This window comes from Eretmochelys imbricata, chromosome 28 (assembly GCF_965152235.1).
Source record: "Eretmochelys imbricata isolate rEreImb1 chromosome 28, rEreImb1.hap1, whole genome shotgun sequence".
NCBI lineage: Eukaryota > Metazoa > Chordata > Testudines > Cheloniidae > Eretmochelys > Eretmochelys imbricata.
In genome coordinates this window covers 1,422,396-1,447,504 of record NC_135599.1, presented here as the reverse complement: position 1 = coordinate 1,447,504, position 25,109 = coordinate 1,422,396, and the positions used below count along the sequence as shown (strand labels likewise).

Sequence of the window (25,109 nt, the reverse complement as noted above, 5' to 3'; positions counted from 1 at the left end):
AGCCAGTTGAGACAGCAGTCGCTCCGGTACGGGAGTGGGGGAGGGAGACACCCTGACGTCAGCCCCCCCGACAGCGAGCAGGAGGCTCCGGGGAGCAGCACAGGCCAGCAGGGGGCGGCTCCCCGGCCAGCAGCGGCCCAACCACGTGACACGGGAACGTCGCGCGACCCTCCAGCCGCACGTTCTCTGGCGGATCGGCGACGTCACAACGGTCCCCGCGAGGCGCCCCCGCCCCCGCCCCCACCCCGGAAGCGGCGCTGCGGCGGCGGCGGCTGAGCGATGGCGGAGGCCGAGCCCGGGGCCGCGCCGCTGCCGCACGGTGAGGGGAGCTGGGCGCGCCGGCCGGCGGGGGGGGTGTCTCGGCGGCGGCGGCGGCGTCTCGGCTCCCCTGACCCGGGCCCCCGCCCGCTCTCTCGCCTTCCCTTGCAGGCTGCCCCGGCACCAGCAGCGTCCAAGCCGGCAAAACCGCCGCCTGCCAGGGCTGCCCCAACCAGCGGCTGTGCGCCGCCGGCGGCCCCGCCGCCTCGGACCCCGGTGAGCCGCGCGGGGGGTCCGGGGAGCGCGTGGAGCGTGTCTCTGGGGGGAGGAGGGGGTGGGGTGAATGGGGGGAGGAGGGGAGGGGTAGCTATTGGGGGGGTCTGGGGAGCGCATGGAGCGTGTCTCTTGGGGGAGGAGGGGGTGGGGTGAATGAGGGGAGGGGTAGCTATTGGGGGGGTCTGGGGAGCGCATGGAGCGTGTCTCTGGGGGGAGGAGGGGGTGGGGTGAATGGGGGGAGGAGGGGAGGGGTAGCTATTGGGGGGGTCTGGGGAGCGCATGGAGCGTGTCTCTTGGGGGAGGAGGGGGTGGGGTGAATGAGGGGAGGGGTAGCTATTGGGGGGGTCTGGGGAGCGCATGGAGCGTGTCTCTGGGGGGAGGAGGGGGTGGGGTGAATGGGGGGAGGAGGGGAGGGGTAGCTATTGGGGGGGTCTGGGGAGCGCATGGAGCGTGTCTCTTGGGGGAGGAGGGAGGTGGGGGGGTGGGGTGCATGGGGGAGGGGTAGCTATTGGGGGGGTCCGGGGAGCGTGTGGAGCGTGTCTCTGGGGGGAGGAGGGGGGTGGGGTGCATGGGGGGGAAGGGGTAGCTATTGGTGGTGTCTGGGGAGCGCATTGAGCGTGTTTCTTGCGGGAGGAGGGGGTGGGGTGAATGGGGGGAGGAGGGGAGGGGTAACTATGCGGGGTGTCTGGGGAGCGCATTGAGCGTGTCTCTTGGGGAGCAAGGGGGTGGGGTGCATGGGGGAGGGGTAGCTATTGGGGGGGGTCTGGGGAGCGCATTGAGCGTGTCTCTTGGGGAGGAGGGGGGTGGGGTGCATGGGGGAGGGGTAGCTATTGGTGGGGTCTGGGGAGCGCATTGAGCGTGTCTCTTGGGGGAGGAGGGGGGTGGGGTGCATGGGGAGAGGAGGGGCGGGGTAACTATGCGGGGTGTCTGGGGAGCGCATTGAGCGTGTCTCTTGCAGGAGGAGGGGGTGGGGGGAGGAGGGGAGGGGTAACTATGGGGGGTGTCTGGGGAGCGCATTGAGCGTGTCTCTTGGGGAGGAAGGGGGTGGGGTGAGTGGGGAGAGGAGGGGAGGGGTAGCTATTGGGGGGGTCTGGGGAGCGCATGGAGCGTGTCTCTTGGGGGAGGAGGGAGGTGGGGGGGTGGGGTGCATGGGGGAGGGGTAGCTATTGGGGGGGTCCGGGGAGCGTGTGGAGCGTGTCTCTTGGGGGAGGAGGGGGCTGGGGTGAATGGGGAGAGGAGGGGAGGCGTAGCTATTGCGGGTGTCTGGGGAGCGCATTGAGCGTGTCTCTTGCGGGAGGAGGGGGTGGGGTGAATGGGGGGAGGAGGGGAGGGGTAACTATGCGGGGTGTCTGGGGAGCGCATTGAGCGTGTCTCTTGGGGAGCAAGGGGGTGGGGTGCATGGGGGAGGGGTAGCTATTGGGGGGGGTCTGGGGAGCGCATTGAGCGTGTCTCTTGGGGAGGAGGGGGGTGGGGTGCATGGAGGAGGGGTAGCTATTGGTGGGGTCTGGGGAGCGCATTGAGCGTATCTCTTGCGGGAGGAGGGGGTGGGGTGAATGGGGGGAGGAGGGGAGGGGTAACTATGCGGGGTGTCTGGGGAGCGCATTGAGCATGTCTCTTGGGGAGCAAGGGGGTGGGGTGCATGGGGGAGGGGTAGCTATTGGGGGGGGTCTGGGGAGCGCATTGAGCGTGTCTCTTGGGGAGGAGGGGGGTGGGGTGCATGGGGGAGGGGTAGCTATTGGTGGGGTCTGGGGAGCGCATTGAGCGTGTCTCTTGGGGGAGGAGGGGGGTGGGGTGCATGGGGAGAGGAGGGGCGGGGTAACTATGCGGGGTGTCTGGGGAGCGCATTGAGCGTGTCTCTTGCGGGAGGAGGGGGTGGGGGGAGGAGGGGAGGGGTAACTATGGGGGGTGTCTGGGGAGCGCATTGAGCGTGTCTCTTGGGGAGGAAGGGGGTGGGGTGAGTGGGGAGAGGAGGGGAGGGGTAGCTATTGGGGGGGGTCTGGGGAGCGCATGGAGCGTGTCTCTTGGGGGAGGAGGGGGGTGGGGTGATGGGGTGCATGGGGGAGGGGTAGCTATTGGGGGGTCCGGGGAGCGCGTGGAGCGTGTCTCTGGGGGGAGGAGGGGGGTGGGGTGGTGGGGTGCATGGGGGAGGGGTAGCTATTGGGGGGGTCCGGGGAGCGCGTGGAGCGTGTCTCTGGGGGGACGAGGGGGGTGGGGTGCATGGCGAGGGGGGGGAGGGGTAGCTATTGCGGGTGTCTGGGGAGCGCATTGAGCGTGTCTCTTGCGGGAGGAGGGGGTGGGGTGAATGGGGGGAGGAGGGGAGGGGTAACTGGGGGGTGTCTGGGGAGCGCATTGAGCGTGTCTCTTGGGGGAGGAGGGGGGTGGGGTGAATGGGGGAGGGGTAGCTATTGGGGGGGTCTGGGGAACGCATTGAGCGTGTCTTTTGCAGGAGGAGGGGGTGGGGTGAATGGGGGGAGGAGGGGAGGGGTAACTATGGGGGGTGTCTGGGGAGCGCATTGAGTGTGTCTCTTGGGGGAGGAGGGGGTGGGGTGCATGGGGGAGGGGTAGCTATTAGGGGTGTCTGGGGAGCACATTGAGCGTGTCTCTTGCGGGAGGAGGGGGTGGGGTGCATGGGGGAGGGCTAGCTATTGGGGGTGTCTGGGGAGCACACTGAGCGTGTCTCTTGGGGGAGGAGGGGGGTGGGGTGCATGGGGGAGGGGTAGCTATTGGGGGGGTCTGGGGAGCACACTGAGCGTGTCTCTTGGGGGAGGAGGGGGCTGGGGTGAATGGGGAGAGGAGGGGAGGCGTAGCTATTGGGGGTGTCTGGGGAGCGCATTGAGCATATCCCTTGGGGAGGAGGGGGGTGGGGTGCATGGGGAGGGGAGGGGTAGCTATTGGGGCATCTGGGGAGCGCATTGAGCATGTCTCTTGGGGGAGGAGGGGGGAGGGGAGGGGTAGGTATTGGGGGTGTCTGGGGAGCGCATTGAGTGTGTCTCTTGGGGGAGGAGGGGGTGGGGTGAATGGGGGGAGGAGTAGTTATTGGGGGGTCTGGGGAGCGCATTGAGCGTGTCTCTTGGGAGAGGAGGGGGGTGGGGTGAATGGGGAGAGGAGGGAAGGGGTAGCTATTGGGATGTCTGGGGAGCGCGTTGAGCGTGTCTCTTGGGGGAGGGGTAGCTATTGTGGGGGGGTCTGGAGAGCGCAATTGAGCCTGTCTCTTGGGGGAAGAGGGGGGTGGGGTCAATGGGGGAGGGGTAGCTATTGGGTGGTTCTGGGGAGCGCATGGAGCGTGTCTCTTGGGGGAGGAGGGGGGTGGGGTGAATGGGGAGTGGAGGGGAGGGGTAGCTATTGGTGGTGTCTGGGGAGCGCATTGAGCATGTCTCTCAGGGGAGGGGGAGGGGGTGGGGTGCATGGGGAGGCAACAGCGGGTGGTGAATGGGGAGAAGAATCGAAACTGGCCCGCAGCCCTTTCAGGTGGCTGGGGGCCTAGGCTGAGTCTGAGGGTTCCTGGTGTGCTGTCTCTTATGCTCGTGGCGCAAACTCTTGGGAACACCTTTGACTTTGCAGCTATAGAAGAAATAAAGGAGAAAATGAAAATTGTGAAGCACAAAATCCTAGTTTTGTCTGGGAAAGGAGGAGTCGGCAAGAGCACTTTCAGCGCCCACTTGGCTCATGGCTTAGCTGAGGACGAGACTAAACAGGTGAGAAACCCCCCTCCTGTAGGTCTTTGTATGGCTGTACAGAGACTACAGCTTGGGGTGAAAATATAGACAGGAATATCTGATTGAAACTTCATTTTAACATGTCGAAGGTGGTAGGGGAAGAGACTACATCACTTTTTTTTAGAATAATGCTAAAAATTATATACCAGACTTTTGTTACTTATCAGACATCCTAAAACTAGAGTTACAGATGGTTCTTATGGTATTGTACTTGATTTTCATTACTGTTGTCAAAGTCCAGTAGCTTGGTGGTTAGTACATGAATAAAAGAAATGTTCTAGATTTATCTTGCACATACCTGGGCACTGTGGGGAGAAGGTAAACGTAGCTCAGGCATGTGGTTGTCTTTCCATGTGCCTGTTAGTTGTTCTCAGGGGTTCTGTGAGTAAGAAGGAGGCTTTATTTTGCTCCTATACCTTCCTTCCCACCCCAGAAAAGTGAAAACTATTAACATGCATCTTTAAAAAAACAAACAAACAAAAACAACCTGACATACACAGGAAAAAACCTTAAAATTTAATTGGTTGTTTCAAGTGCAGTTAAGATCACAGAAATAACTATAAAAATGGCGTGTGCCATTCTTCCCCAGTAGCTTCCATTATCAAATCTGTTAAGAGTCTTGTGCTGACTTGTAAGCTTGACTGCCAACAGACTCAATGTCAAGTTATTGTGGTGTGCAGCTCTTCTTGGCTTCCTACTTCCTCAGTCACCATAAACAATATTTTCTTAAATATGAGCTTACACATTTGTATTGTTCATACATGAGGTAGTCTAGAATGTAGCTAACTCTTCTAATGCTGTCTGGATTCTCCAATACTGATAACAGTAAAAAGTTGTCTTTGTCAGTATGCACAAAGAGAGATTTTCTGCAACACATAGAGCAAATAGGTTCAGTAACAACATCTTGAACATGTGTGCTATGTGCTTAGTACTGATAGAATTTTATTTTTATGAACTTTTTTTTCTAAAATCTCTCTCAATAGGCTTGCAGTTAATGCTATGAAATCCGCTTCTGTTTTTCAGGAAAGAACTTTCCTTTAATTAATAGCTTTTAAATCCTTTTCCATGCTTGTAAGTTTCCACATGCAGTATTACTTCATTCAGAAAGACAAATCTTTCACAAACACTTCATATTGTAATCAACTCTCATTTTCCTTTCCCTTGATGTGGCACAACTGATATCTATATGGAACAGGTTTCTACAGAATATTGTTTGACATATACAATCAGTGTTTCAGGCATGTTAAAGAAATAAAAAAAACTAGAAATAAGTTACTTTATTTTCTGACACGTTATACATTAGACAAATCACAATGTGTAATAACTAAGTGAAATATTTTCGTATGCTGCTTGCCTCTTGGCAAGTGAAATCTGTGACTGTGGACAGTTTGGCCTTCGTGCTACTAAATAAGTTAGTTCAGTCTGCACTTTCCCAATGTAAATTAAATTACTTGTCTCTGACGTTGCCTCCGTGCAAGTAAAACTAGGTTTGCTGAGGCCTGACAAGGTGAATCTTCATAAGCAACAGTATAAATTCGGAACATTGGTAATTTTCCCCCTAAGAAAATGCACTAAAAGTTATTAGATCTTCTTTTCAACCATACAATGCAGTTGCTTAAAATTTTATTTGGTTCATATGCTTTCACTATCAGCCATTGATGGTTGCATTCTAATTACATCTGATAGCTGCTTTCAACTACCTGAAAGGGGGTTCCAAAGAGGATGGATCTAGACTGTTCTCAGTAGTAGCAGATGACAGAATGAGGAGTAACGGTCTCAAGTTGCAGTGGGGGAGGTGTTTAGGTTGGATATTAGGAAAAACTTTTTCACTAGGAGGGTGGTGAAACACTGGAATGCGTTACCTAGGGAGGTGGTGGAATCTCCTTCCTTAGAAGTTTTTAAGGTCAGGCTCGACAAAGCCCTGGCTGGGATGATTTAGTTGGGGATTGGTCCTGCTTTGAGCAGGGGGTTGGACTAGATGACCTCCTGAGGTCCCTTCCAACCCTGATATTCTGTGATTCTATGATTGTCAGTTTGAAGGTAGTCTGTGCAGTTTGTAGTATTATCCAATAATTTCTGATACTCAAGATTACATGCGTGGGCAGTGCCATCTAGGTTCTAAATCTTTTTATAAATCCACCACTCTGTTACTGAGACATTAAATACATACACAAATACAGAAACTGTTTCTGTATAATTTATATACCAGTCACTAGAGGGAGCGTGAGTTACACCCAGGTCCCAGAGCTGTGTTACCATACATAAAGATCAACAGGAATTGTGTGAAGATCATGTTACATTTGTGCCTCTTAAGCGAGAGGGGTTGAGGGTGGGGAGGAGCTGGGGTGGAATTTGTTAGATGTAAATGATTAAAACAGACAAAGACAGGATTTCAAACTTCTGGGAGGATACTACCAATCATTTTGTTATTCAGTACCTCTTTTAAGGTGGCTATATAGCCCTTTTGATTAAGCAATATAGTCTTTGAAGGCAAACTAAGAATAAAATTGAAGGATTAATGCTCAGTCTAGAGAGGGGCTCTTAGTGAAATTCTTGGATGGTGAAAGTTAAATGTAATTGCATATGCAACCTGTTTTGGCTCACTAGCTGGCCAACCTGTTACAGAACATTTGTTCTCAGCTATTCTACAGCTCTACATTCATGTGGGCTATGGAGTTTGTAACTTCCATCACTTGCTTAGAAGGCAGGTGGCATTTGGTGCAAGAACTGAGTGTGCTCAGCAGCTGTAAAGCTCTGAGAGCTGGTGGGTGCTAGCTCCCTGCCCAAATGCAACTTAGTGTCCCTTTAAAGAATCAAAATACATGTGCTTAGAAGTCTTTCTTGTTGGTTTGTGAGGTTTGTAACTGGATTGCAGGGGGCATGTCTTTTTTGGAGGGAATATTGCAATAGACTAAACGTGAGAATGGCTAGTGTCAGAATGCTTCATTTCCCATTACTAATCTAAGCTAAACACTCTCCAAATTTCAATTCATTTTAGTGTTTGCTTCTAATTTATATCATGTAAACAATTGTGTGCACTTATTTCCAACTTTTTTTTTCTTAGGTTGCTCTGCTGGACATAGATATTTGCGGACCATCAATCCCTAAAATAATGGGTATAGAGGGAGAACAGGTATGATTGTTTTTGTTTTAAAAACAGTAAAAGCAACTTGTCTCAAGTGGCCTAATAGGTTATTTATTGGGCGCTCTGCTTGACTTAATTTGCTTTTTTGTATATTTAGGGCTTGTTTAAGAATAACTTCTTGGGGAATATGTGTGGAAATGCTTACATAATAAAAAGCAAGCTGAGCCCCTTCAAATTCAGTACAGTTTGGCTAGCTTGTACAAGTGAGTTGCACGTTTCAAGTAAACAGTTAATGCCAGGATAACACAACAAAAAATAAACTTTATTGCTTTTGAAGACTATAATACTGCAGAATCATCACTTTGTACAAAATTCTGAACTTTTAGTGATCTGCAGCCTTATTATAGCTCTGCTTTTCAATTTGAGATGTAGAGGCACACACCGTGTGTTGGTACTAATCATGTACACCATTGGTGTTAGCAAGGTTCACCTTTGTTAAAGACTAGCTAACTGGCATAGGAGAAAGATACTTAACATTCTGAACAGGGAATGTACTTTTAAACATTGCTTATAGATTATGGTAGGTACTGTTTGTATTAGAAGGATATTTGAACCGCCTTTGCCATGTGATTAGCAGCCTCTAAGACATTTATATATGATCAGGCTGACACATTAATAGGAAAGTAATGCCATTGACATAAGGAAGTATTATCTTGTGTTTCTCTGGAGTTGGTTGCCAGTCCCCTTTCTGGTTTTGTACTACGTAGCAAACTTTTAGCAGGTATCCCCGTACTTACAGGCAGTGGCTAGCAGCATCTGACTCTTTCTTTCCTTCAAATATTTCTCAGAGTGGTGTCCTTCAGGGTTAACTTTTCTGTAGCAAGGGAATGAGGGCTATATTGCAAATTGTTAGGCAGCATGTTTGCTGCAACAGCCATTTGATCAACATCAACAGAATTCATAGTTTGCTGCCTATTTCAGTGACTCTGCCTTTTTGCAGTTTCTTATATGGCCATTTGACTCTTTCAATACAGTTAGCGTATTTCTTGGCATCTGGTTTGAAATGTATCATTACAGTGTAGCTTATATTTTACATACATTGTGTATATACTGCATATATGGGTTTTTAAAACATTGCTTTTATCCTCAGGTTCACCAGAGTGGTTCTGGATGGTCTCCGGTGGTAAGTTAGTGAGGTTTTTTTCTTTTCTGTTTTAAAAAAGAAAACAGTTTAGGGGGGCCTATTCCAGAGAGAAACTAGAACTATTTTCTCCCTCCTACCCACTCTTTTTTTTCCATATACAGAAGTCCTGCTTCTTAAAGATGCACTACAGGTTAAACAGCATAGCTTTAAAAAAATTCCTTCTGTTACTAACATCACAGTGGGTTATTATAATTGAACATTTTAAAACAAAGTAAAGTTTCTCCTTTTCAGCTGTTTCCCTTTGCACTTATTTTGGTTTGGACAATGAAATTAGAGTAGTCAGTTTCAATTATTTTTGGTTCTCCTGCACTTGTACAATACTTCACTTCCAGTTATAACAACACTGCAGATAATTAAATCCCAAGGAATAACAGAGGTGATGTTCTTAACAAAATGCATGGAAATATTTCAGATTTTGTTCAAATTTTTGTACATGCCACCACACAAATATTTTTCTGATGCTAAGAGAGAAAGGGAAGTCATTTTCACCACATGCCTTCTCAGTAGTGATTCTGTGAAGAGTTATTGCAGTAATTGGCATTATCAGTTTGTAAAAGGCTCTTTAAAATGTGAATATAGTCAGATTACTGACTGTTGTACAGAAATCATGCAGCCTTTGACTGATGGAAGAAAAGTAAGGACACTTCATTTTTTTCAAACATCCATTTTCTTTAAACTATGTTTTGATCCATTAAAATCTTTTTAAGAACTGGTAAGGATATTATTTTGGTAAGTAAATTTCTTTCTGGGCTTTTTTAATAGTATGCTTTCTCTTTTCTAGTATGTTGAAGAAAACTTGTGTGTCATGTCTGTGGGGTTCTTGCTCAGTGGTCCTGATGATGCTGTTATCTGGAGAGGACCCAAAAAAAATGGTCTGTATCTCAAGTATTTTCACTGTTGTTGATTATTGCAATTTAGACAGTGCTTCCTTTTTCCATATAAAACTTTGTTTGTTGGCAAAGCCGTTATTCTTAACCATCCTAGAGTGAAAGGAAATGCTATCGTATATTGAACTGAGCTCTCTAACATAATCAGAACAACTTAGTTTAGACTGGCTAGATAGAAACTAAGGAGTCTATATTTGATATATTGCATGCATACTACTGATTAACATGTACAGTTGATACTTTTTTCACACTTGGGCAGAATTTATATCTATAGTTTATTGCCCTGTGTTAACACGGGTCTGTTGAACTTTCTAAATAGGCATGAATATTGTTCATGTTTTAAAAAAGATTCCTAAATTGATTAAAAGAAATCTCAATATTCAACATCATAATTTCCAAGTTACCTGATGTTCAGGTTTTTTTTTTTTTTGTAAATGAATGTAGGTAGCAAAACTGTCTTATCTGGTTGTTAATTCAACCTTTTAAATGTATACTGTTTGTTTTACTATCCTTTTGTGCATAAAAGAAGACTGGAAGTAGACTATTTGGTTATGGAAATAGACAATAATATTCTTTTGAGCCAGTTTTGCTGATGAATTTATGTAATAAAACGGCTTATTCTTTTTTCAGACCTTAACGTGTGATTTCCATGTTACTGTAGATTTTAATTACTTAGTTTTAGCCCTTTCGGTCCCTCATCCCATTGCTTTCTGCTTAAATTTTCTGAAATAGAATGTACCTAACTTTTTATTGATAACACTCAATTCTAGTTTGACAGTGCATATGTTAAAATATAGAGAAATTTGAGTAGAATGCTCTGGAAGTAGAACTTAAGGTGCAGATCTTTCTGAAACAGTGATTCTGTACTGATATTGTCAGGATCCAGGATTGTTTATCCAAAACCTTCTATATTTAAAATGATCAGCTGAAAAGACGGGATCTGAGAGTAAAACTGAATTCTTTATAGCGACAGGTTTCAGAGTAGCAGCCGTGTTAGTCTGTATTCGCAAAAAGAAAAGGAGGACTTGTGGCACCTTAGACTCACAAATTTATTTGAGCATAAGCTTTCGTGAGCTGCAGCTCATGTCATTGGATGCATTCAGTGGAAAATACAGTGGGGAGATTTATATACACAGAGAACATGAAACAATGGGTGTTACCATACACACTGTAATGAGAGTGATCAGGTAAGGTGAGCTATTACCATCAGGAGAGCGGGGGGGAAAAGCTCTCATCACTTTCGTTACAGTGTGTACGGTAACACCCATTGTTTCATGTTCTCTGTGTATATAAATCTACCCACTGTATTTTCCACTGAATGCATCCGATGAAGTGAGCTGCAGCTCACAAAAGCTTATGCTCCAAATAAATTTGTTAGTCTCTAAGGTGCCACAAGTCCTCCTGTTCTTTTTACTTTATAGCATCGCTATCAGTAATGAAACTTCTGACAGCAAAAATTATGGCTTTAGTGACCTCTTTTATTGCTTGCCATAGATGGAGTTTTACAGATGTAACTGATTGGAACTTGCTAAATAATTCTGATATATGTGAAGTAATAGAATCCACCTCACTCATCTATGTTGGCTCTGCACTGGTCTGTTAACAGAAGTAAAAATATACATTTGCTGAAGTCAGACAGAGAGCAGATATTTTGAGTGAGAAGGTGCCATTTTACATACTCTCCTTGCAAAATAGACCCATGCTTTGAGTGTGGCTGCAGTCATATTTTGGGTAATCTTTTAGCACAGAATAGATTCTCAAAGTGCCTTTCAGACTTTTTGAACAACAGACCAAATTCTGACTGTCTCACTCAAGCTTTTGGCCCCTTTAGGTTTATGCTGGAGATTGAGGAAACTGCACACTTGCTATTTTCTAGCTTGTATGTTTCTAAATTTCAAATTTGTTGTTCATCTTGCATCTGTTTTTAGGAATGATCAAACAATTTCTTCGTGATGTGGATTGGGGTGAAATTGACTACCTTATTGTGGATACACCTCCAGGTACTTCAGATGAACATTTATCTATTGTGCAGTATCTAAGTTCCTCACACATAGATGGAGCAGTTATAATCACTACTCCTCAGGTAAGAGAAGTTCTGCTACAAATGTTAAATCAAATCTTTGCTTTGGAACACTTATTAACTTTACAGAAATGATCTCGTCAATCAACTATAGCATGTAGGCACAAGGGAATGTCTCTCCATGGAAGGAGATGATTTAAGTCTGCCAATTGGCTTCAGAATCTTCTTCCTGCCATTTGTGACCCATGCCCAGCATGATCCATTCATCACAGCCAAATTATTGGATGCTGATCCGTAGAGATCAGATAATTTTCTCATTCAAATGACACTATGTGGAACTTGTTTACAGCTCTATGGCATGTTGGAGACTTCCTGAAGGCAAAGGACTGTGAACTTGCAATACTGTTGACTTACAGATGGTGCTAGGAGGGAAGTAAGGAATGATGATAATAGACAGCAAGAAGATACTAGTGATGTTGGGGTGGGGGGAATCATGGTGAGCTTTTATTGATTGATTGATTTTGATTTATGGACAGTAGAACCTCTGGGTTAGTATACTTTTCCTTCTTAGGATGTGTGTGTGTGTATGGGGGGGGGGGTTTGGGGCGGGAGAGGGCTTTTTGTTTCAAGTCAGGTACCAGTGCTGAGATTAGTGGCAGAAGTCTAGCTAAATCAGAGGTACGTTCTCAGTGGGCAATTTGAAGGAGGGGGAGAAGAGGCCAATTATGCAGGAAGAGGCACAGTTTTCCAGGAGTAGGATCAACAAGAAAATGTCCAAAGGCACAAGTGGCAGGAAACAAGTGGAACATTAAGTAGGGAGTAGTGAGCAGAATGCAAGGGACGTGTAGGAGGAAGTGGAAGGAAATGAGGTCAAACATGGTTTTAGTAAAGGGAAATCATGCCTCACCAATCTACTATAATTCTTTGAGGGGGTTAACAAGCATGTGGACCAAGGGGATCCAGTGGATATAGTGTTCTTAGATTTTCAGAAAACCCTTGACAGGTCCCTCACCAAAGGCTCTTATGCAAAGTAAGCAGCCACGGGATAAGAGAAAAGGTGCTTTCATGGATTGGTAACTGGTTAAAAGGTAGGAAACAAAGGGTAGTATAAATGGTCAATTTTCAGAATGGAGAGAGGTAAATAGGGTGTCCCCCAGGGGTCTGTACTGGGACCAGTCCTATTCAACATGTTCATAAATGATCTGGAAAAAGGGGTAAACAGTGAGGTGGCAAAATTTGCAGACGATACAAATTTCAGAGTAACAGCCGTGTTAGTCTGTATTCGCAAAAAGAAAAGGAGTTCTTGTAGTTTGGATGAGCTATTACCAGCAGGAGAGTGAGTTTGTGTGTGTATGGGGGTGGGTTTTTGGAGGGGGGTGAGGGAGTGAGAGAACCTGGATTTGTGCAGGAAATGGCCTAACTTGATTATCATGCACATTGTGTAAAGAGTTGTCACTTTGGATGGGCTATCACCAGCAGGAGAGTGAATTTGTGTGGGGGGGTGGAGGGTGAGAAAACCTGGATTTGTGCTGGAAATGGCCTAACCTGATGATTACTTTAGATAAGCTATTACCAGCAGGACAGTGGGGTGGGAGGAGGTATTGTTTCATATTCTCTGTGTATATATAAAGTCTGCTGCAGTTTCCACGGTATGCATCTGATGAAGTGAGCTGTAGCTCACGAAAGCTCATGCTCAAATAAATTGGTTAGTCTCTAAGGTGCCACAAGAACTCCTTTCCTTTAGACGATACAAAATTACTCAAGATAGTTAAGACCCAGGCAGACTGTGAAGAGCTATAAAGGGATCTCTCAAAACTGGGTGACTGGGCAGCAAAATGGCAGATGAAATTGAATGTTGATAAATGCAAAGTAATGCACATAGGGAAGCATAATCTCAACTATACATCAAAAATGATGAGAACTGAATGAGCTGTTACCACTCAAAGAGATCTTGGAGTCATTGTGGATCGTTCTCTGAAAACATCCGCTCAATGTGCAGCAGCTGTCAAAAAGGCAAACTGAATGCTGGGAATAATTAAGAAGGGGATAGAAAATAGGACAGAAAATATCATGTTGCCTCTATATAAATCCATGGGACGCCCACATCTTGAATACTGTGTGCAGATGTGGTCGCCCTATCTCAAAAACGATATATGGGAATTGGAAAAGGTTCAGAAAAGGGAATAAAAAATTATTAGGGGAATGGAACAGCTTCCGTATGAGGAGAGATTAATAAGACTGGAACTTTTCAGCTTGGAAAAGAGACGGCTAAGGGGAGATGATAGAGCTCTGTAAAATCATGACTGGTGTGGAGAAAGTAGATAAGGAAGTGTTGTTTACTACTACTCATAACACAAGAACTAGGGGTCACCAAATGAAATTAATAGGCAGCAGGTTTAAAACAAATAAAAGGAAGTATTCTTTCACACAACACACAGTCAACCTGTGGAACTCCTTGCCAGAGGATGTTAAGGTGAAGACCATAACAGGGTTCAAAAAAGAACTAGATAAATTCATGGAGGATAGGTCTATCAATGGATATTAGCCAGGATGGGCAGGGATGGTGTCCCTAGCCTGTTTGCCAGAAGCTGGGAATGAGTGACAGGGGATGGATCTCTGTTCTGTTGATACCCTCTGGGGCACCTGGCACTGGCCACTGTTGGAACACAGGATACTGGACTAGATGGACCTTTGGTCTGATCCAGTAGGGCCATTCCTATGTTATGTAGGCATGTTTATGAGAAGGGTGAGGGTTAGGGAGTGGTGTTAGAATTGATTTTGGAAAGAGTGAGTAAACCCGTTCCTGCACATCTTCCTCAACACCTTCACCAGATTAGTTTTTTGGTGTCTTTCTGTAAACTAACAGTAGATGCAAAAGTAATATTCGCATAATCCGTTCTATTTAAAGAATACTTTTCACTGAAGATATGACATTAATGCAGGCGATATGCATAAAGATTGTTGAACCCATGCCAGAATTGTTGGACAGATTTAAAGGTGTTGGAAGCTAAATTGGTTGAATAAAGATCTAAATAGCTTGATCATCTGTGGTCAGTCTCAAGACAGAAGATACCTTAATTGAGTAAACCAGAGAATAGGTTATTTGTTTAATCTGCTGGTGGAAAACATGCTCAGAATGTGAAGAGAAGTCAGCAAGATTGTAACAGTTGCTTGAAAGATTTCTGTGCTAGGTAAGTTTGCTTTGTAGGAAAAACCCATAGATCGAAAAAGTCCAGTGTATGTGGACTGACAAAATAACACTTGCTTTTGATAGGAAATATCTCTTCAGGATGTTCGAAAGGAGATCAACTTTTGTCATAAGGTGAAACTGCCAATCATAGGTGTTGTTGAAAATATGAGTGGCTTTGTATGCCCAAAATGTAAGGTAAGACTATCTAAAACTTATTGCTAATATTTTCACTCGTCTTAATATACGCAGTCCAAATGTATGTATGTTTTGTGGTGACCATGAGGGAAGGGAAAGGATTTACTTATCATGGCACAAACTTGCTTGATCTCCTGAATAAAAAAAAAATCCTGTTTCTGTTGGTGGAAACAGTATCAAGCTCTTTTATACAGGAACTGTCGTCCTTAGATAGTTACGAAAGGTGCATTCCTGAGGCCAAGGATTAGTTTTGTAGGTTCTTTTAGGAGCCAGAACATTGGATAACAATGGAGGCTTCAGCTACACAGCAGGATGCTACGTTGTTAGACATCTATATTTGAATAATAGACCTACTTTAAGACCTGTAAAAAGAGAAGGAGTACTTGTGGCAGTGTTTAACAACTCTGTCTTAAATGCTCCTATTAAGAGGAGCCACTGGCTGGCATCGCTGAATCGCTGATGTGGGATGTTGCAGCTCCTGTGAGGTAGGAAACTTCTGAAGTGCTGTGTGTTCAAGCACTACGGCAGCCTGCCTTCTTGTTTAGTTTGTATGCAAACATTGAGGTGTTTCTAACAGTTTACTAACAGTTTCCTTTAGATGCTGAACTCCTGACCCCCCTGTTACATAAGTGAGCTACACATGCTGCTTTTGCTTCAGAACTTTCCTGGCATTTTCAACACGTGAAAGTACAAACTGGGAGCATTATGGAATGGGGGTTGCTGCACTGTGTACCGTAATCATTTTCTAGAAACAGTCCCATGCTGGATTGTATGTGCCAGTCATGATAAACGTGGAGTCTGAGGATTGGGCTAGGACGGGAACAAGATGACAAATTACATGTTACTAACTCAGTTAGAGAGAGAACTAAAGGATGGTAACGACCATCCAAACATGCAGACTAATGCACGATCAGCTTGTCTTAGGAATGTGGGTCCATGGGTTTCAGGTGAGTTCCTTGGCATCAACCTGGTATCCATTTGAACACATCCTCAAAGCAATGTGAGTTCTTGGAAAAGTCAGACATAATTGTCAGTCTCTGCTTACGCGTCCGAGGTCTTGGAAAGAATTAGGTTTCTGCAGGTCAGCATTAAAGAATATTGACAGCTTTTGTCTGGCCACGCTGTCTGCTTTCAAATCCCTCGCTCTTGTAAATTTAAATTCTAACCCACAGTTTTAAAATTAGGATTGTGTATATACCACAATAAATGTCTTGGAGGAATAGTAACGTACACTAGAAGAATAGAGGACAAATGTATTAGAAATGGTACTTGTGATTTATATTTGCCCCTACAATGCTCTTAATGGGCAGAAATGATTTTTGTGAAAGCTTAGGTCAGATGTTTTAATGGTGTAGAACTCCAATGTGCAGCGATAGTATGCCAGGAAACTACCATACATAGCCATCAGAAGCCCACAGTGTGGGGCTGTTTTAACTGGGATTTCAGTTAGTGATGTTTTGAAAATACCGCTAAAAAAACCTGAAGAACTGTAGTTCTCAAAATGTTCTTTTGTGGAGATGTCTTGTAATACTAGTTCTTTTTTTTTAACATTACAGATTGAATCTCAAATCTTTCCTCCAACAACTGGAGGAGCAGAGAAGATGTGCCAAAATTTAAATATTTCTCTCCTGGGGAAAGTGCCTCTAGAGCCTCAAATAGGTAAGCTTGGCAAATTACATAATAATAAACAGCAACACTGTGCTTGCCATTACTTCAGGGTCATTTTTGGCGTATCAGCTAAGGTTTAGACTTATTCACTGCGATAAACAGTGTCCAATAGTTGACTTTTTTAGAATGAAAATTCCTGTAAATACAGTTTGTGGAACGGTGATAATATGGTTTGGTCTGAAATGAGTAAAATGATGAGAGAACTTCCTGCTTAGGTTTAAATAGTAATCATGTCAGCCGTTCACCTTTAGTAACATGATTCATCTTGTGTGTGCCATTTTTTTGAAAAACTGCTCACTTACAGTTGCATACGGGATGTAACCATACCACAAGGAAGAATAAAATCTTGTAACATCAAGTTTCGATATAGTTAGAGCTTCTATAACAACTGAAAAAATGCTAGTTGTATGAATTTAGTTAGGTTTTTTCCAGTGGATAATTAGATATACTAAAAGAAAAGAGCTAGTATGTAAAATACCACGTTACGAGTAGATCATGTACACCAATCTACACAGTATTGGGTGTAAAGCAAGGCCATCTTGGTGCTACTTTTCCATGGAATTAAGGAATAGCATCCTGTGTAGATGGAAGGATGGTATAGACAGGACGTGTACAGAGACGTCTAAATCTAGGAAAGCCGAGGACCTCAGTCTGAAAAACGACATTGTTCTGCTACTTAGTTCTAATAGCTGTCTATAAGACAATAGCTACCATGCTTCATTCATGTGTTACCAACACAGGAAGAACATAAGCGCTTGCTTGGTTCACTGGACTGGTACAGCAATTTTGGGGAGGTAATTTTCAGGCAGGTTTTTTTTGTTTTGTTTTTTTCTGCATCACAAGGTTTTTAGCTTATTTTTTTTCTTTTTTTAGGGAAAAGTTGTGATGAAGGCCAATCTTTTTTCTCTGAAATACCTGAGTCCCCAGCTACTTCATCTTACAGGAATATCATCCAAAGTAAGAATGTCATGTTAAAAGGCTGATATGTGAATTACTTGTCTGAGCAATTAGTTTCTTAAACATGTTATGAAGGTGTAATTTTGGCAGAATGTACAGTATAAGAATCATGAAATCGCACCATTTGTTATCTCTTTACTTGTCTCAAGAATGACTTCATTTTATATATATATTATATTTTAAACAATTAAATTCTGTTAAAAGGATAGCTATTTAACTCCAGGTAACTAAAATAAGTGTGTCTTCTATGGCTTATTTTGACCTTCATTGAGTTCCAGCAAATACATCATGTACTCTTACTAAGAAAATAAAATAGTTTTGCTAATTTTCTACGAGCAGGCATTTCTTAAATGGAATTTGGCAGCTTACCAGTGAGTGAAGTTTTGAATATGTCACTCTGACACTTCTGGAAATGCAGAAAGTATTCAAATAGCAGAAGAAAAATGGGTCTAAAATTCTTTAAACCATTTCAAATATAAGTGAGGGTAATATGATAGACAAAATTTTGTGACTTATGCCCACAGCAGGCAATAGATCCATGCAGTGATTGACCATACATAAAATAAATTCACTACTACCTTGTTTTTTGCCTCTTTGCAGGGATTCAAGAATATTGTGGCCTACAACACTCACAAGAAAAATTATCTAACCAAGGAATGGAATAAATGTGCAGTTAACTATAGGAAAGCAACGATTGTGTCATGAATTGATAGGCAGAATGTAAAGACTTGTACTCCTTTTCTGTATTGCAAATAAATAATTTTTAAGTTAATGTCCTTGCTTTAATTTCCTGTTCTTGTGTGCGATCACCATAATATTTGAACACCAGCTAGTCCACCTGATGTCTCAAAGCTTTATTATAAGTTTATAGAAATAAGTCACTTAGTGCCTCACAGGTGAAATCTAAATGCAGTATTTTGTGATACCTGAAATTTGTATTTGTCGTTAGTGAAATTAATCTCCAAAGATGGTCACATAGACTTTATTCAGAAACTCTTGTACATTAAATACATATTTTCACTGGAACATTTACCTGAGTCTCATTTTAAAATATTAGTACTTTCAAGCCTCCTTCATTTGGGGATTAATTGTAGTGTGCATTCCATGCTGTGTTTCATTGGATAAAATCACCTGGGCATCTTTTTCTTTGATTAGTAGAGTTCCATATTTAGAGTACACTCAAATTTAGGATTGTCTCTTATTTTTCTTTTCCCAGACACTGATCACAAAAGAAGTGTCAGCCTAGTGGGAACAAATTACTAACCAATTTTTTTACTTAGACAAGTTAACGTTAATTTCCTTGTTTGTAATACAAGAAATTAGAGGGCAAGTGTCAAGAGAAAATTAACCGCATTTGCTTTCAAATTAAAATCAATATAAACTTGACTGTGTGGCTGCAGAACAGAATGAGTTGACTTGCGGGAGCTTGCTGCCTACTTGATTTATAGCAAGGAACTAAGTCAGTGTTCAGGCTTAATTTATTTGTAGGAGTTTAATTCACTAAGTAATAAAGTGTTGTGTTGCCAGAAATCCCTCTCAAATGAGCCTTTCCTCTTCTCTGCTCCACCCAATCTCTGATTCCAGACCCCCCTCCTTCATGCCAGAAATTATCCAGAGGGAGCAAAGAAAAAGGGGATGGGTAACTACTCTACTCTGCACTCACTCAAGAAGGATATTCTCATCCTGAGTGTTAACAAGGCTTCTCACTTGTCCAGTGGTTAAACATCCCAAACTCTGAGAAATGAGGAGCACATTCTGTAGGAGAACTGCAGTTGCCTTTTATATTACACTTCTGAAATTATGCTTCCTGATCTATATAGTATGAATATCACAGAACTGAGTATTAGAAACACCCAGTGATCAGGAATCCTCCAAAGGTCTTTATCTTAATGACTAAAATGGCTCTAATCATTAACAAACAAACACTCTGTATTGTGACAGGGTTGGGCCAGATGGCTACAGGAGAGTGATCCTATTGGGATCCAGTTTCCACCCACCCACTGCTAAAGGACCTCCCCACCCCCCCCCCCCCCCAGCCTAAGGGGAGGATCCATGTGATAGAAGGCAGATATATTAGCCCCAGATTAAGCAGGTACCTTTTTCCTGGATAAGATAATGGGGGCGGTTCCAGAACAATCAGGACCTTGCTGGAACCAATTAAGACAGGCAGGCTAATCAGGGCACCTGGTTTAAAAAGCACCTCACTTCCGTCAGTGAGGGGTGCACAAGGACTGGGAAGTGAGAGGGTGTGCTGCTGGAGGGCTGAGGAGTACAAACTCTATCTGGCATCAGGAGGAAGGTCCTGTGGTGAGGATAAAGAAGGTGTTGGGAGGAGGCCATGGGGAAGTAACCCAGGGAGTTGTAGCTGTCACACAGGTGTTACAAGAGAGATGTAGCTCACGAAAGCTCATGCTCAAATAAATTGGTTAGTCTCTAAGGTGCCACAAGTCCTCCTTTTCTTTTTGCGAATACAGACTAACACGGCTGTTACTCTGAAACCTGTAGACAGCTGTGATCCACAGGGCCCTGGGCTGGAACCTGGAGTAGAGGGCAGGCCTGGGTTCCCCCCATTCCCCCTCCCCTCCCCCCATATTGGGTACAAGAGGAGTTGACCTAGAATGTGAGGTCCCTGGCCTGTCCCCTGACCCACTAGGTGGATCAGCAGAGACTGTGGGCATTGTTCTCCTCCCTTTTCCCCATGCTGGCCAGCAATGAGGTTAGCTGAGTGAATGGCAGGTTTGAGCCACTAGCAAAAGTGGCCAAACTGAGGGCTGCTGTGAATCTCTGAGGCGAGCAAATCTGCCAATAAGTGCAGGACCCACCCAGGCAGAAGGGGAACTTTGTCACAGTATTAACTTCTCAAACAGAAGCAAGAAATGATTTGCATAGTAGGATATAAAGCTAGCCTTTGGCCTGTTTTAAGTAAGAATTGAAATTTTCCTTCCTGCACATGCTCCCTTTTTATCTTAAGGTGTTAGCTTATAACTGTAAGGAACTCGTCGCTAAAAATCTGAGTTTGACATGTTTTAACCAAGCAATTCTTTACTCTTTCAGACAGGGCTGATGCTCTAGAATAGTGTTACTTAATAAATGTTGTCTTATTGTTTATCCATTTTTCCAATATCAGTCCTCAACTTACACAGTCACCTAGTGGTTATGTATTTCCATATCCTTCAGGACATCCATACCCTGAATTTCTTCTTCTCTCTCCTGTAGAATGAACACATGAAATCCAGAGACGACGTTCTACCCCGTTGCTCCAGCATTAGTATCTAGAACATCATCTGCAATCATTTCTCCATCATTTTTGCTGCTGCCGCTAATGTACTTTACAAAATCTTAACTATTCCAAGGAGATAATACAAGAGCACAGAATGGGTCTATTATAAAATACAGTGTCTAATTCTTTTATACCTCAGGCATACAAACAAGACACTTCAGAAAAGTTACATGGTCATTTTTTCCATGGTGCATGGGAAAAAATGGTGCTTATTTTCTTAAGCGACTCAAGTTGGCATCTTTTGGGAAAGCAGAAACTGATTTGCTGGTCTTTGCCGTCCACGTCCATAAAAGAAAAGAGTGTAGTAGCAGGAGCAGGATATTTTCTTGTACCAGACCCCAAACCATGAACAGAATGCTAACAAACACCAGAACAATTGTATAGACCCTTTTTACAGGCTACTTTTCAAGGAAATACCTTCATTTATTGCAAAGCAGTCCTTCTCTATGGGTCCTTTCGGCTTCTCTGCTCCCGTCACACTTACTCTTTTACAGTGCAGCAGTTAGTCCGTACAATTCCCAAACTGGGTTTTCAGATTAAACATTAATTTTGCATTTCCAAAAGAGGGACCACAAAGTGTTGACAGACTTGTGCGCTGGTACTATTTTTTTTCATAGCTACTAAGGTCAGAAGGGACCATTATGATCGTCCAGTCCGAACTCCTGCACAACACAGGCCACCGAATCTCACCCACCCACTCCTGCGATAAACCTCTCACCTACGTCTGAGCTATTGAAGTCCTCAAATGGTGGTTTAAAGACTTCAAGGAGCAGAGAATCCTCCAGCAAGTGACCCGTGCCCCATGCTACAGAGGAAGGCAAAAAACCCCCAGGGCCTCTTCCAATCTGCCCTGGAGGAAAATTCCTTCCCGACCCCAAATATGGTGATCAGCTGAACCCTGAGCATGTGGGCAAGATTCACCAGCCAGATACCCAGGAAAGAATTCTCTGTAGTAACTCAGATCCCACCGCATCTAACATCCCATCACAGGCCATTGGGCCTATTTACCATGAATATTTAAAGATCAATTAATTCCCAAAATCATGTTATCCCATCATACCATCTCCTCCATAAACTTATCGAGTCTAATCTTAAAGCCAGATAGATCTTTTGCCCCCACTGCTCCCCTTGGAAGGCTGTTCCAGAACTTCACTCCTCTGATGGTTAGAAACCTTCATCTAATTTCAAGTCTAAACTTCCCAATGACCAGTTTATATCCATTTGTTCTTGTGTCCACATTAGTGCACAGGAAATCTGTAGGGCCACTTAGATGTATATGTGATGAACACAATGTGCTACAAAGCACAACCTGGCATTCCTTGTTCATGTCTATCAAAGTGTAAATCAGCCTAATGCCCAAGTCCTTAAAAGCTGCTGCGGAAAACACACACGTGATGCGATTATTGAGAATAACTAACTTTAATACATGCCCTGTGAAACATCTGCTGTGACAATACCCTGGAAGTCACCTTGCTGATGCTTTTTTCCCCTCCTAATTTACAGTGGATGCAGCCCTGTAAGTTAGCAGCTTGAAGGGAGATCCCAGCTATCACAAGAGCCTGCAGAAGTTGGCCCAGTGAAAGGTCTTACCTCACCCAATTTGTCTGTCTAAGAGGCTGTTGACAATCAACAGCTTAGTATGGACAAAACGATACACTGCTGCTTACTGTAAGTAATGGCAAAAGGAATTGACCTCCAAATAATAAATTAAAACTTGTATTCTAGGATGCTTAAATACCCAGTAACACTCCTCCCTACCCACTGGCAGATTCGCCTTATTTTGGGAAGTCTCACTTCACATTTCAAGGATGGAAATCATCCCTGCCCCCCCAGTTCTGGTCTCACGCCTTCCAGCTTGACCCATCTTGTCAGTGCCTTGTGCCTAATTATAACACATCAGTCTGACTCAAAAGAATAATTTTAAATCTACATCCCATCATGTTCCCTTCATTTTAAGACATTCATAGCCAAATTCTCACTACCAGCTACTTACAAGACCTTGAAGTTAATTTAACCTTGAATGGCACGACCCCTTTACCTACAAAGGAGGTTCTATAATAATTTGCAAATTTATGAAAGACTGAAGAGTACCGTTTAGAAGATGTGCCACCTCTGCAGAAAGCATCATTTTAGTACCACAACGATTTGGTAAACGTTTTCTAATCGGTCCGCTTCAGCAGCTTTCCGAATCCTAGAAATGTTGGGCTCCTGAAGGGAGAGTTTATCAAGTCCAGCCCCCTGTGCTGAGACAGAACCAACCAGATCTAGACCATCCCTACCCTGACAGACGCTTGTTCTTAAAAACCTCCAGTGATGGGGATTTCCAGCCTCTGGGAAGCCTTGTCCAGAGCTTAACTATCCCTATAATCAAAGCGCTTTTCCCTAATATCTCCCTTGCTGCAGATTAAGCCTATTATTTCTTGTCCTAACCTTCAGTGGTCATGGAGAACGATTGATCACTGTCCTCTTTATAACAGCCCTTAACAAATCTGAAGACATAAGAGGTTCCCCTGCCCCTCTGTCATCTTCTCCCCAGCCTAAACATGCCCAGTTTTTTAACCACTCCTCATGGGTCAGGTTTTCTAAACAATTTAGAAAAGTTACCTGGTTACTTTTTCCACAATGCATGGAAAAAATGGTGCTTATTGGGTGATGAAATGGTGATAGGTTTTATAAATCTCCCCACTGTATTTTCCACTGTATGCATCCGATGAAGTGAGCTCTAGCTCACGAAAGCTTATGCTCAAATAAATTGGTTAGTCTCTAAGGTGCCACAAGTCCTCCTTTCCCTTTTGTGGCTCTCCTCTGGACTCTCTCCAGTTTGTCCAAAGCCTTTCCGAAAGTGTGGCGACCCAGCACTCCAGCTGAGGCCTCACCAGTGCCAAACCGAGTGGGGCAGGTGCCTCCTGTTTCTTATATATGACACTCCTGTTAATGCAGCCCAGAACGTTCACCTTTTTCGCAGCTGCATCGCACTGTCCATTCATAGTCATGTGATCCAGCACACCACCCAGATCCTTTCCACCAGCACTGCTGCTAGCCAGTTATGCCCCATTTTGTAGCTGTGAATTTGATTTTTCCTTCCTAAGAAGAGTACTTTGCATTTCTCCATCTAGTTGTCAAATGAACTTAAGAAAATTAATATTATTGACAGTACTCTCTTCCAAAGAAAGTATCGGACATTGTCAAGACAACAGTATCTTATTTTGGAACTAGTAATTGTAACTGACGTTTGAAAGGCCTCATTTCAAACATCTACTATACACCAGGGGTGGGCAACCTGCAGCCCATCAGGGTAATCGGATTGTGGGGTGCGAGACATTTTGCTGACGTTGACCGTCCGCAGGCATGGCCCCCCGCAGCTCCCAGTGGCCACGGTTCGCCGTTCCCGGCCAACGGGAGCTGCGGGAAGCGGTGGCCATCGCTTATGAGTCCTGCTATATAACTTGTTACATTCCAGCCCTAGAAAGGCCAGTATGGTGGTGGCTTATTGACAATAAGCAGCAACTGCTTGTTTCCGGTAAGGCCTGCCAAACCATTAAACCAACCAGCGGAACAGAGGGGTCTGGTGCAAGTCATGGAGAACAGGAGGCTGGGTGGTGAAAGGATGTTCGTACAAATATTCTCCAAGTGCCCAGAAGACATGCCAAAGTAAAACCCAACTGCAGAGTGGTTTCTCCTTTTTGTTTCTCTGGAACTCATCGTTTTTGCTTGGGGTGTTGTATCGGTGGAGTCTTCTGAAGTGAAGCTGCAGTGATGGCTGCCGGCAGAAACACTGGACTCAGGAGAAGAGGGCTGAGTGACCAGGACCTAGTGGGCGTGGAGAGTAAGGAATGATACAGTCTGGGCCAGGCCGAGGGGATTAACTTCAGTTTGGGAACAGAACCCTGCTCTATACCTTCTTGAAGCTGTCATTGAAACTTAAATTCTCACGTCCTATGGAATCTAACTTAACCCTATGTTTCTGTAACCCTTCTGCCCATCAGAGTTGGCAGCAACAAGGGCCGGGTTCAATATCTAGGGGATTCATTCCAATAACACAATGCAAACCGGCTCGAGCCCCCACCCAGTGACCTGGGACAAATATATACCACCCCCACTGGGCACCTCCAAGAGGCAATACTTCCCCTCTCTTAAGCACATAGTCTGAGTGTAGCAAAAAGCCTTTTAATAACAGAGAGCAACAATGTGGCATTATGCTGGGGAAACACCACCAACAGGATTCGTAACACAACCCATGAGCAAAGAACCCACCCCAAGCAAATTGGGGCGTGCCCTTTCCCTTTGGTTCTTGAGTCCAGCAAGCCAAAATCACCCAAAGTCCCAAAAGTCCAATGACCCAAAAGTCTCTGTCCCTGGTCAGGGCAGCCCCA

The 25,109-nt window shown here is 44.6% G+C and overlaps 1 protein-coding gene across 1 annotated transcript; it reads left to right on the top strand.

Annotated features, from left to right (window-relative positions):
* Positions 1–187: 187 nt before the first annotated feature.
* Positions 188–18,228, top strand: NUBP1 (NUBP iron-sulfur cluster assembly factor 1, cytosolic). The gene is made up of 11 exons (XM_077806803.1): positions 188–319; positions 430–534; positions 4,096–4,229; positions 7,315–7,383; positions 8,486–8,518; positions 9,321–9,411; positions 11,355–11,509; positions 14,721–14,831; positions 16,388–16,490; positions 17,373–17,456; positions 18,057–18,228. Exons 1-11 carry the CDS (start codon positions 280–282, stop codon positions 18,119–18,121), a joined length of 990 nt encoding a protein of 329 aa, XP_077662929.1. The 5' UTR covers positions 188–279; the 3' UTR covers positions 18,122–18,228.
* The last annotated feature ends 6,881 nt before the right edge of the window (positions 18,229–25,109 follow it).

Bases quoted from the DNA above. Each gene is read 5' to 3' on its own strand.
- NUBP1 (XM_077806803.1), top strand. From the start codon at position 280: ATGGCGGAGGCCGAGCCCGGGGCCGCGCCGCTGCCGCACG. The intron at 4,230-7,314 runs GTGAGAAACCCC...TTTTTTTCTTAG, and splicing joins CTGAGGACGAGACTAAACAG to GTTGCTCTGCTGGACATAGA. The intron at 14,832-16,387 runs GTAAGACTATCT...TTAACATTACAG, and splicing joins TTGTATGCCCAAAATGTAAG to ATTGAATCTCAAATCTTTCC.